At 42.9% G+C, this 13,804-nt stretch overlaps 1 protein-coding gene and 1 long non-coding RNA gene across 4 annotated transcripts in view; both read right to left on the bottom strand.

The window, feature by feature from the left end:
• Window positions 1-11,759, bottom strand: part of PCMT1 (protein-L-isoaspartate (D-aspartate) O-methyltransferase) — a 51,418-nt gene extending 39,659 nt beyond the window's left edge. Inside the window, exon 1 of one of the 3 annotated variants that reach the window (XM_060616889.3) lies at window positions 10,992-11,759. In XM_060616889.3, the coding sequence (XP_060472872.1) occupies window positions 10,992-11,220 (229 nt within the window). In that variant the 5' untranslated portion in view covers window positions 11,221-11,759. The remainder of the gene's footprint in view (window positions 1-10,991) is intronic. The other 2 variants (XM_060616891.3, XM_060616890.3) reach the window with 2 other exon arrangements.
• Window positions 1-13,804, bottom strand: part of LOC145715509 (uncharacterized) — a 464,377-nt gene that overhangs the window by 446,292 nt on the left and 4,281 nt on the right. The window lies entirely within an intron of this gene.

The following is a 13,804-nucleotide window of genomic DNA, read 5'->3' as shown; positions in this document are numbered from 1 at the left end:
AGACAGAATTCCAAGCAGGCCCACGCGGTCAGCACAGAGCCCAACATGGGGCTTGAGCTCAGGAACTGTGAGATCATGACCTGAGCTGAAATCAAGGGTCAGATGCTTAACCGACTGAGATACCCAGGCGCCCCTCTGTTTCTCTTCTTAACTTCAGGGGTGGAGAAGGGTGCAGAGGGAAATAAGTTCCGGGGGGGAAAAAAAAAGATATGAAAGAAAACTAAAATGTGACAGGATTTAAAGCAATTGATGTAATACAAAACAAGGAAAAATATCTGACTATTCCTCTACAATAGTAGGAGGGATCTGTGATACTGGAAACAGAAGGCAGGGAATAAACGCACAGCAGACTACATAACTCAGCCATGAGTTATCATCACTGGTGACTATTGATTTTCAACACTTAAAAATCAACAAAGTACAGGAGTACCTGAGTGGCTCAGTCGGTTGAGTGTCCGACTTTGGCTCAGGTCATGATCTTGCAGTTTGTGAGCTCAAGCCCCACGTTGGGCTCACTGCTGTCAGTGCAGAGCCTGTTTCGGATCCTCTGTCTCCCTCTCTCTCTGCCTCTCCCCCACTCACTCTCTCTCTCAAAAATAAATAAATTGAAAACATTAAAAAAACAACAATGTACAGAAAATTTATTTACTGCTCAGAACAAAATGCAAACTATCAATTTTGACAATGTAAAAGACCCACTAATAAGTTGTAAAATGAGAGGAAGAGCTCGCTGGTATCCTTTCTTACAAAGTTACCAGAGGTAGTGTTAGTTTATGAATTATTGAACAAGAAATTGAGGTTAAAGTATATTACTTAAAGTTACAAAGGTAACCACAAAAAAGGAAGCAAAAATTATGATGGGGGAGGAGTAGGTGTAAATACTCATCCATCTTGGCAGGAGGTCAACAGATAATGTCCAAAGTTGATAAAATAAGAAATGACAGTTTAACCACATGATTTAAAGACATGAAGGTAACTAACAGAAGAACCAAAAAAACACAGTTAAAAGTGGTTCCCGGGGTGCCTGAATGGCTCACTCGGTTAAGCATCCCACTCTTGAACTCAGCTCAGGGCTTGATCTCTGAGTCATGAGTTCAAGCCCTGCGTTGGGCTTTACGCTGTGCATGGAGCCCACTAAAAACAAAACAAAACAAAACAACACAAGTGGTTCCGTCTAAGCAATGAGTCTAGGGGTGGGGAGGAATAGGGCCAAGCAATCGTTATTTTTCACTAAAAGCCCTTCTGTATGATTTTATCTTTTAACCATGTACATATTACTTGACTAAAAATTAATCTTAATTCTCCCAACCCTTTATCACAGATGGTTTGTATTTATACACACACACACACACACACACACATATATATATATATATATATACACATACACAAAATACACACACATACATAAATATACTCTCCAATTAGCAAGATCTAAGATGTAGTGAGAGAGTCCTTTTCCTTCACAGTGGTAGAATTTTAATGGAATGCATTACCTAGCTTCTCTATAGTTACCTATAATCTTACAATTAAGCTCTTGTCCATGGAACATACCAGAAATTATGTATGCAACTTGCAGATCATCCCCTTAAAAAGGAATGGGGGTTTTTCTCTTTCCTCAATCTTCACCCCACTGGCCGGAATATGGAAATGATGGAGGTAAATAAACTATCTTCAATCTTTCAGATGAGGGAAAGACTTTAGGAAGCACAAGAGAGATCCTTGTGCTCTACACTATGGAACCACCATATTAGCTCTGAATTACTTAGTTGTTACAGGATAGAGAAACTTTGATTATGTTAAGCCATTGTTATTTTGGTCTTTGTTAGAGCAGCTGAACAGGTACCCTCAGGCACACAGTATATGAAGAGGAAAATGCAATCAGCCTGAAGAACAGAACTGGAGTTGGAGCATGGGAATAGTTAGTTGTATAAGGCCCTAAAGAGGCCGCAAAGCTAAGCAAAAGGTGTTTAATACAGCAAGCAACAGGAGCCTGGGAAGGCAAGCAACTTAACAGAAATTGGTATATTAGGAAAATCAGTATAATGTGTAGAACAGAGCTGAGGAAAGGGAAAGTGTGACAACGTATCAGACACTTGGAGGTCTATCACTCCAAGCGTGAACTAAGGACCTAGGTTGGGAAAGTATCAATGAAACTACAGTGGAAGCAAACCAAGAAAGGCATCTGAAAGAACTGTTCAGTTAATGTGGTAACGGTCTAAAAGAATCAATGACTACCTCAAGATTCGTGACCTGGGAGAATAGAAGAATAGAAGCAATCCTGGTAGAAATGAAAAAGAAGAGAGTCTGTGTTGATATGAAGCACTGAACACACCAGGAAGAATGCCCTGATGCAGAGCTCGAACTCACAAAGTGTGATATCGTGACCTGAGCCAAAGTCACACACTTAACCGACTGAGCCACCCGGGTGCACCTGTTTCCTACCGAGAATTAGACATGATATGAGATAAGCAGAGCTTGAGACACTCTGGGTATAGAAAGTCTGAAAGCTATTAGTTTCTGTTTTTATTTCATTTTGTATTTTATTCTATTTTATTTTGTTTTATTTTATTTTATTTTTAGAGAGAGAGAATGCAAGAGAGGAAGAGGGGCAGAGGGAGAGGGAGAATCTTAAGCAGGCTCCATGCTCAACATGGAGCCCGACATTGGGCTGAATCTCATGTCCCTGGGATCATGACCTGAGCTGAAACCAAGAGTCAGATGCTCAACCGACTGAGCCACCCAGGTGCCCCTGAAAGAGATTAGTTTTAAATTCACACTATAATTAAAGAAGAATTTCATGTGACGGCAAGTTACAATAAAGCATATCATCTAAGTACCAGAGATTATTTCAAAATACATCTTTCTTGGTGTGCCTGGGTAGCTCAGTCAGTTAAGTGTCCAAGTTTGGCTCAGACAATGACCTCATGGTTAATGGGTTCAAGCCTGGCATCAGGCTCTGTGTTGGCAGCTCAGAGCCTGAAGACTACTTTGGATTCTGTGTCTCCTCTCTCTGCCTCTCCCCTGCTTGCACTCTCTCTCTCTCTCTCAAAAGTAAATGAACATTAAAAAAAATTTTTTTTTCTAAATACATCTTTCTCGCTAGAGTTGTCGAATCACTATGTTGTACAGTTGAAACTAATGTAGCACTCTGTCAGATAATTAATAAAGAAAAAATCATCTTGGGATGCCTGGGTGGCTCAGTTGGTTGAGTGTTTGACTTGTTTGACTTCAGCTTAGGTATGATCTCGTGGTTTTGAGTTCAAGCCCCATTTCAGGTTCACTGTTATCAGTGCGGAGCCCACTTTGGAAACTCTGTCTCCCCTCTCTCTTTGCCCTTCCTCCACTCGCTCACTCTCTCTCTCTCTCAAAAAACAAATAAACATTAAAAAATTTTTAAAAACCCACATCTTAAAAAAAAAATTAATAAATACCCACATCTTTCCTTGAACTATCACTCCTAATAGATACATAAAGCTAACTATTTGTCTTGACACTATTTCTTTTTCTTTTCTTAAAGTTTATTTGGAGAGTGAGAGAGAGAGGGTGCGAAACAGTGATAGAGGGAGAGAGAGAATCCCAAGCAGACTGCGCTGTCAGCACAGAGCCCAATGCGGGGCTCAATCTCACAACCATGATATCATGACCTGAGCCAAAATCAAGAGTTGGGTGCTGAACAGACTGAGCCATCCAGGTGACCCAGTTTTGACACTATTTCTTAAAGCAGCATGTTCCCTGGAGTCCTCACATTTGACAAACTAAAACGTTATACACAACTCTAAAATACAGGTAACCAAATGTTAACTTCTGTGGCTCTCTCCTAACACACACATACACAAACCCCACAGTTGATTTTACGAAATCCATGACATGTTTAAAATTACAGAATCTTGGGGCACCTGGGTGGCTCAGTTGGTTAAGCGTCTGACTCTTGATCTCAGCTCAGGTCATGATCTCATGGTTTGTGAGATCAAAACCCTCGTAGGGCTCTGCACTGACAACACGGAGTCTGTTTGGGATTCTCTCTCCCTCTCTCTCTGCCCCTCCCCTGTGTATTCTCTCTCTCTTGCTCTCTCTCTCCCTCTCCCCCCAAAATAAATAAACATTAAAAAATAAAATTACAGTCAGTTGAGCGTCCGACTTCAGCTCAGGTCATGATCTCGCCGTCCATGGGTTTGGGCCCTGCGTCGGGCTCTGTGCTGACAGCTCAGAGCCTGGAGCCTGTTTCGGATTCTGTGTCTCCCTCTCTCTCTGCCCCTTCCCCCGCTCACGCTCTGTCTCTGAAAAATGAATAAACCTTAAAAAAAAAATTAGAAATAAATAAATAAATACAATTACAGAATGCTGGATTTGGAAGGGTCCGTGGAAGTCTAGCACACAGTCAAAGCTGATGACATGTCTCTTCTACAACATCCCTTACAGAAAACGGTCATTCTTTGCTTCAACATATCCAGTGACAAAAAACATTATTTTTCAAAGCCAACTCTTCAATTGTTGGGATACCATTGTGAATACTTCCTTATAATGAGCCAAAATCTGCCTCCCAGTTGTCCTGGTTTGACCCTCTACTACATGACATTTCCTCAAATATTTAAACACGATTGCTCTTCTTAAGCTTTCTCATTGCTAAATCAAACAACCTCAATCCCATCGAATCACCATATAAAATGCCGACACTCTCATCATCTTGATCACCCTTGTCTGAATATCTTGTTTTTTAACTGCTACTCTTAAAGCATGAGGGTCAAAGCTAAACGTAATACTAACAAAAATATGTGGAACAGCACAATGGACCCAAGACCACGTTAAATAGAATGTAATATACAATACATCCAGATCTAGTGCTGCACAATAGAACTTACAATGATGGAAATGTTCTGTCTGCACTAACAGGCAGCTTGTAACCTCATGTGGATATTTATTTAAGAGAGAGAGAGAGAGTGAGAGAGAGTGAGAGCATGCACACAAGTTGGGGAGGCGGCAGAGGGAGAGACAGAATCTCAAGCAGGCTCCACTCTCAGTGTAGAGCCCGACACAGGGCTCGATCCCACGACCCTGGGATCATGACTTGAGCCAAATCAAGAGGCAGATGCTCAACCAACTAAGCCACCCAGGCACCTCTTCTTTCTTCTCTTTCTTTCTTTCTTTCTAAAGTCTCATGTGGCTACTGAGCTCTTAAAATATGGTTATTGTGACTAAGAAACTGAATTTTTAATTTCATTTAATTTTAAATGATTTAAATTTAAGTAGACACAATATTAAAGCCCCCTCATCGTATAAATTAAATCTGATTCAATGTACTGTAAGTTTACTTCTTAGTATGTACCCATAAAACTGACCTGAAACAAGTCAAATAAGGAGGTATGTTCTGGATTCTAAACGAGGCCCCAATTTCTGAAAATAATCCCTGAGGATTTTATTAGCTGGTTATATTTGGCCCATGAACACACATGATAAAATTATTGGAATATTCTCTTTCCCACTAGTTATGCTACTAGTCCTAAGAACTGACACTCTAAATACAAAAAGAAAATAATTCCAATTTATTTGCAGAAATAAATAAGGATACAAAAACCACAAATCATCATAATTTTTATTCAAATGCCTACTCTAAGTCTCCACTGAAATGTCTTATAAGCATCTCAAACACATCCCCCAAACTAAACTCCTGCTCTCCCCCACCTCCTTGCATGCCTCCTCCCCACCACTTCAAAGTCCCTGCTGCTCACTCACTTATTATTTCCAACTCAGAAAATGGCAGATCATTCCAGCTGCTCAGGCCCAAAACCTTGCTATCATATCCTTGATTCAGTCTTTCTCCCACACCCCTAATCCAAATCTACCACATGCAATTTTCTCTGCCTGGAATGCCTGTCCCGCAGCTCTCTCTACCTAGCTAGAATTTCTTCCCCTCCACCAACTCTTTGTTCAAATGACACCTTAGTGAGGCCTTCTCCCCTACGACTGCAAATCTAGCACCCCACACTCCTCATCCTCCTTCCCTACTCTGTCATTTATAATGTGACATACCAGCTATTTCACTTGTCTGCTCCCATTAGAAGTAACCTACAAGAGACAATATTTGTTGAGTGCTATATCCCTAGAGTTTGGCAGACAGAAGAGAGTTAAATATCAGTTGGCTGAATGACAAATTCTATGTGGTATAGTATATGAGAAATGACACAAAGATGCAAAGTAAAAATAACTGATATATTAGGGCAGTGGACTGAAATTGTTTAACAAATAAAAATAGGTCAAAACAAAACAAAACAAAACACATTATTTTAAGTGGCCATGACTTGAAATGTTCCCAATAAAAGTAGAAAATAAATTCTAATATAAACATTACTTAAATTGTCACATTTCCTGGATTAAGCAGGCTCACAGTTATTTTAATTTGTTTCAAGAGCACATTATTAGCCCATAATTATAAAATAGCTATATTCTTTATTTCCATAAACCAGCACTAACACAGCCGCCACTAGCCACATGTGGGCTATTTAAGTTAAATAACACAAAAATTTAGTTCCTCAGCTGTGTTAACCACATTTCAAATGCTGAATGCCACATGTGGCTGATGACTACCATATTAAACTGCACAGATACAGACATTACAGACAACTCTTTGGGCAGGACTGCTACAGACTTCTTTTCTAAAACTTTATTCTAAAGTGTAAAACTGATTCAGCTGAAACATTGGCAGTGTTTAACCTCATAATTTCCAATTCTTTGTCAGTGATTTTTTTTAATTATAAGTTTTTTTTTAATGTTTATTTAATTTTGAGATAGAGAGTGAGTGCAAGCTAGCAGAGGAGAGACAGAGAGAGAGGGAGACAGAGAACCTGAAGCAGGCTCCCCCCAACATGATTGCAAAACCTGATGTGGGGCTTGAACTCACGAACCATGAGAGATCATGACCTAAGCCAAAGTCAGACACTCGACCAACTGAGCCACCCAGGTGCCCCTCTGTGCCAGTGATTCTTAAAGTGTGGTCCCAGATCAGTAGCAGAATTACCTAGGAACTCGTTAAAAATACCAATTATTGGGGGTGCTTGGCTAGCTCAGTTGGTGGAGCATGTGACTCCTGATCTCAGAGTTGTGAGTCTGAACCCCACACTGGATATGGAGCCAGCCTAAAAAGAATAAAAAAAAAAAAAAAAAAGAAAAATACAAATTCTTGGACCACAGCAATCTGTGTTTCAACAAGCTCTCCAAGTGGTCTAGGAGATTCTGAAGCATGCTCAAGTTTTAACCATTCTAAGTTACTTAAGAGTGGTTGTCTGGGTGCCTGCCTGGCTCAGTTGGTGGAGCATGCGATTCTTGATCTTGGGGGTTGTGAGTTCAAAGCCCCACGTTGGGTGTAGAGATTACTCAAAAATGAAATCTTGTTTTTTTTAATGTTTATTTTGAGAGAGAATGTGTGCATGCGTGGGGAGGGGCAGAGAGAGAGAGAGAGAGAGAGAGAGAGAGAGAGAGAGAGAGAAGGGGAATCCCAAGCAGGCTCCTCACTGTCGGCACAGAGTCCGACATGGGGCTCAATCCCACAAACTCTGAGATCATGACCTGAGCCAAAATCAAGAGTTGGACGCTTAAGCAACTGAGCTACCCAGGCACCCCAAAACTAAAATCTTAAAAAAAATAGTGATTTTCATCGTAACATAAGCTATGAAATATAAAATATACCATTACATTCTACAATATTCTATAAATGATGTATCAACTATGAAATCATACACAATCATAGTTATAGTATGACATCTTATAAAAGGAAAACTAGGTAAATATTTTTAATAAACTATAATAATACTGAAATTTTTTTAAATGTTTTATATATTTTTGAGAGAGAGAATACAAGCAGGGGGAGGGACAGAGAGAAAGAGGGACAGAAGATCTGAAGCAGGCTCTGCACTGAGAGCAGCAAGCCCCATGCCCATCTTGAATTCACGAACTGTGACATCATGACCTGAGCCGAAGTCAGACGCTCAACCGATTGAAGTCATCCAGGCACCCCGATAAACTGTAATAATATTAAAACTAAAGCAATCATGGTGCACCTGGGTGGCTCAGTCGTTTGAACATCCGACTCTTGATTTCTGCTCAGGTCATGATCTCACAGTTCACGAGATTGAGCCCTGAGTCAGGCTCCGAGCTGACAGGGCAGAGCCTGCTTAGAATTTCTCTCTCCCTCTCTCTTTCTACACTCTCACTCTCTCTCTCTCAAAATAAACAAACATTAAAAAAAAAACCTAAAGCAATCGTGAACTTCATTGCTTTAAAAAGATACATAACTAATTTGCTTCCTCTTCCAATATGCAGATCCTTTTTCACTTCAACATCAATATAATAACATTTTTCTTTAAGTTTTTAATTTTAATTCCAGTATAGTTAACAAATAGCGTTATATTACTTTCAAGTATATAATATAGTGATTCAACAACATAACCACACTTTAATCTTTTTCTAAAGATTCAAGTAGAAGCCTTTAAGTTATTAGAATAAACAGTGTAATAACCCAGAAAAGAAAGAAGTTTTCAACTTTTGTGCTAATTGAAATTCTCACATAAGAAAATATTACTTTTATAATAAACTAACAAATAAAAATGAAACCAGGTATCTCGGTGGCTCAGTAGATTAAGTGTCCTATTCTCGATTTCAGCTCATGTCTTACATGTCTTACAGTTGTGAGACTGAACCCCAAGCCAGGCTCTGTCCTGACAGCATGGAGCCTACTTGGGATTCTCTCTCCTTCTCTCTGCCCCTCCCCCGTGCACTCTCTCTCTCAAAGTAAATAAATGAACATTTAAATAAAAATGAAACCTATTAGCTAGAATTCTGCAAGTAGCTGAAACTGACATTGCACAAGTGTTACGAGAGGAAAAACAATTTGAGTACTCAAACTTCCTCTTATGAATCATAGATAGAAGACTAAATATCTGCAATATCAACATCCATGTATGTTAAATATTTTTTAAATGTTTCTTTATTTCTGAGAGAGAGAGAGAGCACAAGTCAGGGTAGGGCAGAGACAGAGAGAGGGAGAGGGAGAGGGAGAGAGAGAACCCCTGGGGATTCTTCTGCGCTGTCAGCACAGAGCCTGAGGCAGGGCTCAGTCCCATGAACTGTGAAATGATGACCTGGGCAGAAACCAAGAGTCCAGTACTTAACTGACTGAGCCATCCAGGTGCTCCTTAAATATTTATTATTAAATTTTCTGATAGAAAAATATCCTTAGAAATTTCAGCTAGGAATAAGAGAATACAATAAAATGATTATAAAACCACTGGGGAAAGAGGTAGGCTTGACTTCCTACACATATGGCCCAAAAAGGAGAGACTTTCAGAGCCTGATTACCAATTTCTGCCACAGCTGAGTGTCTATTGTGCCAACCTACCAGTGGAAAGTTATTTAATCATAATTTGTGCATAGAATGTTTTGGGTGTGTGCACTGCAACAGCAGGCACTACCCCATTTCAAGAAATTTTATCTAAAAACTTGCAACGTATTGAGCCTATGTGTAACCCATAGGAACCTGAATCACACTTCAAAATACTGCCTCAGCATGTAATGTCCACTCCAATCAAATATCCTTCCATAAAGTGAACGCTGGCGATGCTTGACAGAATTGGGAAAGCTAAACATTCTTCGTTGCTAAATACAAAGGATATAATTTCAAAATTTTAAAATACTGTAAAAAACAAAAAGTCAAATGACTAATAGTAACCATGTGCCAGACAAGAATATTTATTTTTGTCACTCATCTTGGTATTCCAAGCACAGATCCAAGCATATAAGGTATATTTAATTGCATTTATGAGAAAAGGAAGGGGTATTGAGTTGAGAGAATTCGAAGATATTTAAAAAAAAAAAAAAAAGTCCCAGCCCTCAAGGAAGTTACAAATGGAATTAGGAAACATGACAAACATAAAAAAGGCTAAATAACATAAGACAAAAATACCACGTGGCAGGATACGATTATTTGCAAAGTTGGTGGCAAACGGGGCTATAAATTCTGATCACAGTGAGTATTATGGACTGCGGTCCTTCTGGTCTTCCAACCAGACAGCGACACTGTATTTCGATTTAAAAAAAGAAAGTGACACAGCACTCACATCCCACCCTAAAATCATCATAAGACGAAGGCATACAATAACTAAAGAGAATGACATGAAAAAATTTCCACACAAAGCTTTTACAAAGCCTTGGTAGCCTTGAAAAACAAAGTCAGAACATTCCACACATACAATCCTTCGCTGGACCAGGACCTCTAATAGCTCCTGAAATACAAGTCTGTCGGGAACAGCATCCTCTGATTATTTCTTCCTCCGCCCCCACCCCCCACCCCCCACGAAGCTATCCACTGGACAGCCGCCCCAGAAATTTCTCCCAGCATCCGCAATGACAATACTCTCATCTTTCCCTCCCTCCCCTCGCCTGTATCAGAGGGTGGCATCTCCCTCCAGAGGAAAAAACGGAGGGCGGGGGAGTCAGTGTGGGAGAGAATGCTCGCAGCGAGGTCGATTATTGAGGAGGAGGAAGGCGAGAAGATGCGGGGGTCGAGGGTGGGGTCCCCTCAGATGCAGCCCTGCCTCCAGGCCCCGCCAACATCTCCCCACCCCAAGGGCACGCCCCTCGCCCGCCGGACCCGGACGAACAGGCGGCTGACTCGAGTGACAGCCCCACCACCTGTGCCGCGACCCCTCCCCCAGGCCCGCGGGGAGACGCCTGCTCCTGCCCCACCAAGAGCAGCCCGTAGCTTTCTTTTCCCTTCGCGTCCACGTCGCCGATGAGTGACAGGTCCTGAGGGAGGCGATCGCCAGCGCATGCCGTTCGAGGCTGCTGGTGCAACCCTGCGCCGAACCCTCCAGCCGGTACCGGGCTGGAGATGGGGGGGGCGGGGGGAGGGCAAACAGGGCGTTCCGGACGGCCCAGGGGGACCCAGTCCAGGCCTAGCCTGGCCCAGTTGCCCCACATCGGGCGGGGGTGGCACTTACTGCGGAGATTGTGGATTAGCTCCGAGTGGCTGGCGCCGCCGGATTTCCAGGCCATCGCTAAGCACACCCGGAGCAGGTACAGAACCACCTTCAACGCGGCGACGGTGCCCAGCAGTTTCCCCAAGAGTGAGACCACCTCCCACACGGTCACCGCCCCGCTCGCGTCCCCGCTGTAGCCTCCGCTCTGACTGCTGTCGCCGCCGGTGCCGCCACTGCGCGCTCCCGGCATCCCCCGCGGCACGCATGCGCTCTGTGACGTCGCGCGGCCTCGGGTGCGGCGGGGTGGGGCCGGAGGCAAGGGTGGCCTCGTGCCCCGCCGCCTGTGCCGGTGGCTGCTGCGGCTGCTGCGGACGGGCTGGGAGCCCGGGCTGAGTCAGCACCGCCGCCGCCACCGCCGCCGCAGCTGCTGCTGCGTGCCCCCTTCCTGAGGCCTCGGCCAGCGCACAGGCAATTTGCTGAGTTCGCCTTGCGGTTAGGCGGGGTGGGCCCCGAAGCGGTTGGTCGCGTGCCTGGCTATGGTCCTGGTCACTCAGCGCCGCGGCACGACGGCGAGGCTGATTCGTGCCGCCGCGTCTGCTCGATCTGGTTACGATCTGGTTACGATCTGGTTACGCCGCTGCCGGTAGCTCCGTAGTCGCAGCTGAGTCAGCTGTTGCGAGCGGCGGGTCTGCTCCTATAGCTGTCCAGATTGTTAGACGGTGGGCTTCCTTGGTCCTGTCTCACCCAACCCAGTTGTCTAATATTTAGGTCGGTTAGAACCCGAACTCCGTATCGTGGAGCCTGAATAATCTTAATAGAACCAGAGGGCGAAGGCCCTCTCTCAACCGAGTACTCGAGCCTCTGGCTTTGTGACAAGTACATCAGTGTTCGTTTAGCAGAGACTTTGGGACCCTGGTTTGTTCTCAATTCTAAACCACAAAATCTGAGTGGAGGAACACCAAGACGGGTGGGTGGAGCGTAGGGAGTGCTTTGCTCCTGAAAACAATGCAATCGGTTAAAAATACCACAGTATCTTATGGAGAATGTGTTATTCTCCCAACACAAGTGCATTTTCAGCTGATTAATCCCCACAGATTCCAACGTTAGACTGGACACCAGCTTTATCGCTATCAGCCCTGTAAGACAATGAGTGAGAAGCTGACAGGGAACATTGCCTATCACATCCAACTTGCTGACTCCTAATCAGACCTGAGACTGACAGAATCCAGTCATGATTTAGTCCGATAAACGTTTAAGAAAGGAAACAAAGTGATGTCAAGACCTCTACGCTACTGCATGAGCAGCAATTTTCAAATTCCAATTCTCACCAGATTTTGTTAAATGTAACACTCAGCCTACTCCTCCTGCTAAATATACTTGTACATTACCTGTTTTCTGGGACTCTGTGACCATAAATGAAACCACACTCAAAAAGGTGTTCTTTTTGAGTCGGACGCAGTGCCTACTGTGCTAAGGAGGTATCTTAGTGTTCTTTAATATTAGAAATAAAATTGTCAGTTTGGGACTTTAATAATTTTCTATGTCATCTCTCTGAAGTTTCCTAATGTTTTTCTAGTTAAAAGAACAAAACCAGGGGCGCCTGCGTGGCTCCGTCGGTTAAGCGTCCCACTTCGTCTCAGGTCATGATCTCGCGGTCCCTGGGTTCGAGCCCCGCGTCGGGCTCTGTGCTGACAGCTCGGAGCCTGGAGCCTGTTTCGGATTCTGTGTCTCCCTCTCTCTCTGCTCCTCCCCTGTTCATGCTCTCTCTCTCTCTCTGTCTGTCTCAAAAATAAGTAAATGTTAAAAAAAAAATTAAAAAAAGAACAAAACCAGTCTACTCTCAACAAGAGCTTGATAACTCTCTCTAAAGCTGACCTAGACAGATTGCATCTACACGTGCTGCTTCCATAAGCTGTGGCTGTGAAATAGGATGACCAATATCAAAAACAAGATATCATGGCCCCTTTTTAAGAAACAACTACCACAGTTATGGGTGTAATATAAAGGAGATTTTTAAAATATCAGTGATACCTCTTGTATGCAATATGATTTACATTCTAATGGGGGAGATCTACATTAAAACAAGCAGCCGAGGGGAACCTATAAGTACTATTACCGGTCTAGATATCAAGTGCTATGTTTATTTAGACCTGTCGTGGGCTGGAGTAATCAGGATAAGATAGGGAAAGGAACTGGTTCTTGAAGGATGGCCAGGATTCCAAGAAGTAGAGAGAATAAAAGGATATTATAAGTAATCAGAAAGAAGCATGAAGGAACCTAAGAGACTGATTCCTAGGCTGTCGAGGGACAGATAAAACTTATTAATTACATAAGTGAATTGAGAAAGGTTACACAGCTAGGCAATGGGCATCAAAACTAGAATTGGAGTTTTTAGAATTCCAACTCTAGGCTCTGATAGTGGGTATTAACAACTTTGAAGCAGAGTATTTGAGGGACTACCAGTAAGTTTGTACAGTAATGTACGTACTTCCAAGAGAATTGGGGGATTTTCAATCTTTTCTATGGGTCCTGGAATGCAACCCATAATGCTTAGGTATGGCTACTAGGTGGTTTCTCCTGCGTTGATTTTGTTTTGTTTTTGCTCTCAAATTTGCTTTAAAAAATTTTTTTTAAATGTTTATTTTTGAGAGAGAGACACACACACAGCATGAGAGGGGAAGAGGCGGAGAAAGAGGGAGACACAGAATCTGAAGCAAGCTCCAGCCTCTGAGCTGTCAGCACAGAGCCTGATGCAGGATAGAACTCACAAACCCTGAGATCACGAGCTGAGCTGCAGTTGGACGCTTAACAGAGCCACCCAAGCGCCCCTTAAA

This window comes from Panthera onca, chromosome B2 (genome assembly GCF_046562875.1).
Source record: "Panthera onca isolate mPanOnc1 chromosome B2, mPanOnc1 haplotype 2, whole genome shotgun sequence".
In the NCBI taxonomy this organism is placed as follows: domain Eukaryota; kingdom Metazoa; phylum Chordata; class Mammalia; order Carnivora; family Felidae; genus Panthera; species Panthera onca.
Note: the sequence above shows the minus strand (reverse complement) of the source record. Positions and strands in the feature narration are given on the sequence as shown.